Source organism: Poeciliopsis prolifica, unplaced genomic scaffold, assembly GCF_027474105.1.
Source record: "Poeciliopsis prolifica strain line A6 unplaced genomic scaffold, Auburn_PproV2 SCAFFOLD026, whole genome shotgun sequence".
Classification (NCBI taxonomy): Eukaryota; Metazoa; Chordata; class Actinopteri; order Cyprinodontiformes; family Poeciliidae; genus Poeciliopsis; species Poeciliopsis prolifica.
In genome coordinates this window covers 6,163,380-6,169,421 of record NW_026562401.1, presented here as the reverse complement: position 1 = coordinate 6,169,421, position 6,042 = coordinate 6,163,380, and the positions used below count along the sequence as shown (strand labels likewise).

Sequence of the window (6,042 nt, the reverse complement as noted above, 5' to 3'; positions counted from 1 at the left end):
TGCCATTGACTTCTGTTTCAGTACTTTTGTGTTTTTTAGCAACATAGACCATTTCCAGTTGCCCAGGCATGTTAGCAATGACTCTTCAGTCACTGCAGGAATATTAATTATAAAATTATTCAGATGTCCTCAACAAAGGATTTAAGCTGTCAAACTCCATGAAGAACTTCGAAGGTAAGTTGTGTTTTCACCAAAATACATCGACAGTCTCACCCAGGTATTATGTAAATGTTAAGTGTTTTGTTTACCTGTGTGAGGTTGTATATTTACCAGGGTGCAGCTCTTGCAGCTTTGCTAAAAGCAACAGGAGCAAAAGGCAACCGGAAATTATCCATGTGGCTTAAATTTGGACTGGAGTACGTCTCCACTACTTGTGGCATTCGGATTATTAAGCAGCAGGAACAACAAGGAGCCACCAGCTGACAAAACAAGATTGCATTTTAACTCATAAGATACTATCTTTTTACTCTTTAGTAAGTATGTCACTGCTGTTGGTGTGTGTGTGTTTAACAGGTGTTTCATTGCATGTAGATCTGCACTGGGGTCAACACCTGCGTCTTAGTGCACCAGTTGTGGGACTTTCAGAGCTTTGGAACCAGTACAGGCCCAGTTTACTGCGTCTCCAACAAAGTGTTGCAATATTGTGTGAAGTTACGATGACAGAGCTTATGAAGCAACGATTTCTCATTTACTGTGCCTGAGTTAAATATCCCTTCGGTATGTGATTACGTATAGACGTTTTCCATTGATTACCCTGCAATATAACTTTATGCCTGACCACACTGGGGAGCCGCACAGAACAATGGGGCAATCAGCGGGACGTGTCGTGTTTACTGATGTGTGGTATTGTGATTTTAATCAGACTGGTGGAGGCATCCAGAAATAATGACTCATCTAGGTAACCCACCTGATTTATTGATTGGAAATAAAAATACAAAAAAAAATAGTTTGAAGCAAATCTTCAATACTTTTATTTACAACCAGCAATAAGAAAGGGCAATAAGTTTATAAATGAAGAAGCACATATCAAATGATAAAACATGTCGGCGTCAAGCATTAATAAATGAATGTTCACATGCTGGCAACTTCTTAAGGTGGAGGAAACAGAAACAATTACAGTTGGAAAAAAGTCTTAACTTTCAAGCTGCAGTATGTAACCTATAAAAATATATTTAACATATTTGTTGAAACTGTCACAATGTTGTGACAGTTTTAGAGACTGAAAATCTATGAAAAAAAATCTCTTTTGCCTCCTCCTATAATATCTGGAAACAACCAATCAGAGCCCAGAGGCGGGTCTTAGTGCTGTCAATCATTCTCCATGTGACAGTGCTCATCTCCCCTTGCTTTCTGCTGTTCTGCAGCTAGCAAAGCCTGTTAGCAAAGCCACTCATGATGGTGTATAAACAGTTTTTCTGTGACGTGAAGTTGTTTCTCCCCCTTTAGCACGTTGAGTACATGAGCATGATTGACATCGCTGAGACCCGCCTCCTGGCTCTGATTGGTTATTTGTGGTCAGGAGTGGTGCTTTTCTTCAGATGGCAATATCAGTCCAGGGAGGAGGTGGAGGATATCGATCTTTTCATCAACTAGTTCATTTTGTCACATCATGTTTATAATCTTAACAAGTAAAACCTTTTTAAAAATAAAAGTTGAATGCTGCATCTTTAAATCAATTAGCTTGTACTTTTACACCAAAATGAGCTCATTTTAGCTGAAATGCAAACGTTAGCATGATGGCTATCACTAAGACCATTTAAAAAAATACATGTTAAAGCTAAAATTACAATAATCACCGCCTGTACAGTATTTGCTGAAAAAGCTCAAAGTGCTGACAGCGTTACATTTGATTATACTTTCATTCAGACGTTCATTTACATTCATGCCACATTCACCCTCTGCTGTTTCACTCCTTCTCTTTATCTCCATCTCTCTCTTTATCTCTCCTTCCTCCCTCTTTCATGTCACTCCTGCAGCAGAGGTTGAAGCGGCAGGGCTGACGGCTTCTCTCTCCGCCGTCCTTGCTGCGGCTTTGCTGCAGCTGCTTGGCTGTGATAAAGAGAGGAAGGAGAGGTTTTCACACTAATTACGGCAAAATAACGAAGAGCTCACTGAAAGGAGCAGAGAAAAGTGAAGGTCATTCTGCACAAAATGAGCAGAGTCTGTTAGGAAAGCAGAAGGAGATTAATGGAGACGGGGTGAAGTGATGTTTTAAGAGATAGAAGTGAGCTGGGAGCGTTTACCGCACACACTGGCAGTACTTCTTTGGTGTCTGAGCTTTCTTCATCCTCAGAAATTTATTCTGTAGATAAATGAAAGCAGAGTTCAGTAGTTACTGGTTACATTTGTAACTTTTTGGAAAAGCAAAAAGTCTTAGGAGGATTTTTACTGTTACTTTTTGACTTTATTCTGAAGTATGGCTTCTCTTACTTGAGTGAAGTTTCTGGACAGTGTGACTAATCAAAAATTCAATCACAATCAAAAATTCAAACACAAACCTGCAGTTTTTATTAGTTTCATATTGAAATAAATTGATTTGCCTCATTGTCATTTTGCAATTATGTCATTTATGTGAATTATTTTCATTCTGATCTTTAAAATACAGATTTTTATTGAACAACTTTATATTTTCTTCCATCTGATCGTGGCATTTTTAATATTGAGTGATTGATGTTGATCAATTACTCAGTTTATGAATAATCTTTTTACCAAATACTTTTTCCTCTTACTTACACAACAACTTGTAACTTGAATAATCTTAATATGAAGTGAAGCTACTTATAGTTGAATAACATTATAGTTGAATAACATTTTTGGATATTCAACTTACTGTGAATAACAGAATGAAGAACAAACATGTTTTAACCAAATATTCACCAGACACACTTGCATATTTTTTATTAAATTTTCATAAGTTTCATATTAAAAATCAATTTTGATGTTATTTATGCAACTTCCTGCACAACTTTATAACGTGGTCCGTCTTTTTTACTCGAGTAATTTCTTGGAAGATTACACTTCACTTTTACTTGAGTAAAAATGTGTTGGAGTTATGCTACTCTTCAGTACCACCTGTAACAGGAAGCAATAAATTACGTACCTTCCTTCTCTTGTTCCTCTTGTGCACGACAATGATGACGATGATCAGGATGATAACTATCAGGCCTCCGGCTCCGATTGCAGCCCAAATCCACCAAGCCAGGCCCAGCAGCAGTAAAGGGTCCCCAGATCCTCTGACGCCACCTGGTTGAGCAAAAACATCAGACAGGATTAAAATGAGAGAAACTCAAAAACAGGAAATGGTTGAATTAGTGATAAATTCAGTCCTCACCAGTGGAGTTCTTCCCATTTCCTGAATTTGAGGATTTGGGATTTTCCACTAATGTAGGAATTGCTGTTTTTGGAACATTTTCTGAAATGCACACACACACAAAAAAAACATTTCATACTCCTGAACACAGCTATTTTTTTCAGAGTAGGCTTAAACTTTAGTGAAAACGTCCTACCTTCCACATTGATGGTTACATTTTTAACAAATGTCTCCCCTTTACAGGACACTACACACGACCAGATCCCTTTATCTGATGAAGCGACGGGTTTGAGCTCAACTCTGGTTTCGATCTGAACTGAACCATCGGGTTTCTGCCACTTGACTTTAGGGTTGAATTGACCTGACACTCCAGAATTTGTTTTACACTCCAGAGTAGCATCAGCGCCAACCTTCAGAGGACCAGAGGGAACAGAGACTAGTGGAGACGAGAAACAGAAAGAAGATACAGTGAGAATCTTGAAAGATGAGAACTCATGTTGAAGCTGCTGTGTATTCTGTAATACACAAATGTTGACTCATCTAGAAGAAAAAAACATTTCAAGACTTCTAAACAAAGAAATTGAGCAAAATTGTGAAAAGCTAAACTCTGCATAGTTTATGCTTCTATTGTGTTAATTGAGATGAGAAGTAAAATTAACTTTTAAAACCGTTTCCTGTCCTCGATAATTGACTATCCAGGGACGAAGCTTAAAGGAAGTCAAGCAACTCTTACTGCATTTATTGGCACTGCAAAAACATCTTGTATCAATTATTTACTAGTTATGCAAGAATAAACTTGTTATCCAGAAGCCAAGATGATGAGATGTTCAAGCACAATGGGAAATCCAAATGTGAAAGAACAGCATGCTGGGATATTATTGACACATTATATTGTTGCAGGCCTTGGAAAAGCAATGCAAGCTTGAATGGGTTTAAAAACATGTGGCTTAACTATTGTTTGTCTTCTGCTCTTATTCTTAAATGGTTTTCTATTGCAATCTTCAGTTTAGTTGAGTATCGTAATTAATGCAGCCTTTGTTTCCCATAAAACTAACTTATACCGTTTTAAAAACAGAAACATGTTAAATACATGTTTGTTCATTCATTCTTAATAACTACAGTTTCAATATATCAGCGTAATCATAACCTTGTGAGCTGACGTTTCACTGACTGTAGTTTTATTTTGTCCTGGATCTTTTACTCACCTGAAACTACGATCAGATCGTGTTCATGACTTGAACCATCTGCAGCACAAGTAAACTTTCCAAAATCGCTTTCAATTATCCCTGAGATTTCCATGTTTATCTCTTCTATTACCTTTACCCTCTGACGAAATTTACTTTGTCCTAACAGAAAACAGATAAAGTTTATGATTATATTTTTATTAATGACACAAAACACACAAGTACATTACTGTGACTAAGTTTGTAGGAACCTTTGGAAGGAAAATTCTTTTTGAAGATTCTGAGGACAAGCCCGTCATGACGCCAGTCCACCATATTGCTGAAGCTGTTGACGCCACATTCTAGCTTGACTTTGCCTCCAACCTCTCCAAAAAAAACTTTGCCTGCAGCAGAAATCGCTCCCAGCACTGAAGGGAAAAAAAAGTTTATTATTCTTTGATTGAGCTTTGTAGCTTACTGTATGAATATTTTCAGAGGCAAAGCAACTCACCCAAACCAAACAAGACGATTGTCTTCATTCTAGAGGTGGAAGCATAAAACAGAAACATGAATGCAGCAGATCAGACAGAAAGCAAACTGTTTTCCATTTCAGCGACACACAGCTACTGTTTCTGAGCGCCTTACCAACCATGTGATCCCTAACCACCAAGCTCCTCTACACTTCCTGCTCTTCTCTCTTCTTTTTCATTAAACATGTAACTCATGCTGGTTTGACTTACAATGTAGAAATAGCCTCAAAAAACATAAAACGCAGAGGATTTACTCTTTTAAAATTGCTGCAACTATGATGCATCTTAAGGATGCTTCCGGTGCAGAAACTTAGTCAAATCCTCAATCGAAAACAAGTTTTAAATTATTTTACTGAACAAACAATATGTATAAATTTAAAATTATCTTAAAAACAATTTATAAAGGCAGTAATTTAAGTTCTTAAATGTAATTATACAATCTGAAAGGCTTCAGCGTGGGTTTTCAGACTGCAGACGTACTTTATGCTACATTAAAACAACAAAAATATTCATCTTATATTAGTTACTCTGCGTATAATTACAATCTGACCAGTTAAGGCTGAAAACAATTGATAAATAATTATTTGCTACAATTATCAAGCAAAAATAAACTGGTAATTAGAGCACAACTTATTTTTAAGCACATTTTATACTTTGCCGGAAAGAAAAATGGAGTATCTGAATGTAAAACATTCAAATCGTCTTTCTGTTTAAACTCCAAAACCAAATAAAAATGTATTTAGAAACACCAAATTACTCAAAATTTGTAAAACAAAAATATAACTATTTAATTTTAGATCTTACCTTAGTTGAAGTTTGTTGTTTTGTCTTTAATGTCGTTATTGGGGGTAAAAACCTCTTTTCATCCTCTCAGTAGTTCAGTTCATCGAAGCAAGTGTGCAAGGATGCAGCAAGTGTGGAAGGCGGAAGAGCTCTGAAAAGAAAGCAGCACTTGGAAAGTTGTAGGCCAATCTGAACCCCAGCTCTCAGTGGGTTTGCTGCTGACGCCTGAGTTTTCTCACAATCGAGGCCTGGCGTT

General features: G+C 37.0%; 1 protein-coding gene across 1 annotated transcript; it reads right to left on the bottom strand.

Annotated features, from left to right (window-relative positions):
• Positions 1-895: 895 nt before the first annotated feature.
• On the bottom strand, positions 896-6,020 carry cd4-2.2 (CD4-2 molecule, tandem duplicate 2). Its single transcript, XM_055047576.1, has 9 exons — positions 5,808-6,020; positions 4,985-5,013; positions 4,746-4,901; positions 4,516-4,656; positions 3,507-3,746; positions 3,332-3,412; positions 3,101-3,243; positions 2,244-2,302; positions 896-2,049 (listed from the first exon to the last, which is right to left on the bottom strand). Exons 2-9 carry the CDS (start codon positions 5,010-5,012, stop codon positions 1,965-1,967), a joined length of 933 nt encoding a protein of 310 aa, XP_054903551.1. The 5' UTR covers position 5,013; positions 5,808-6,020; the 3' UTR covers positions 896-1,964.
• Between the last annotated feature and the right edge of the window lie 22 nt (positions 6,021-6,042).

Bases quoted from the DNA above. Each gene is read 5' to 3' on its own strand.
- cd4-2.2 (XM_055047576.1), bottom strand. From the start codon at position 5,012: ATGAAGACAATCGTCTTGTTTGGTTTGG. The intron at 4,657-4,745 runs GTTCCTACAAAC...GTTTTCTGTTAG, and splicing joins AAAGAATTTTCCTTCCAAAG to GACAAAGTAAATTTCGTCAG. The intron at 3,747-4,515 runs GTGAGTAAAAGA...CGTCTCCACTAG, and splicing joins CGATCTGATCGTAGTTTCAG to TCTCTGTTCCCTCTGGTCCT.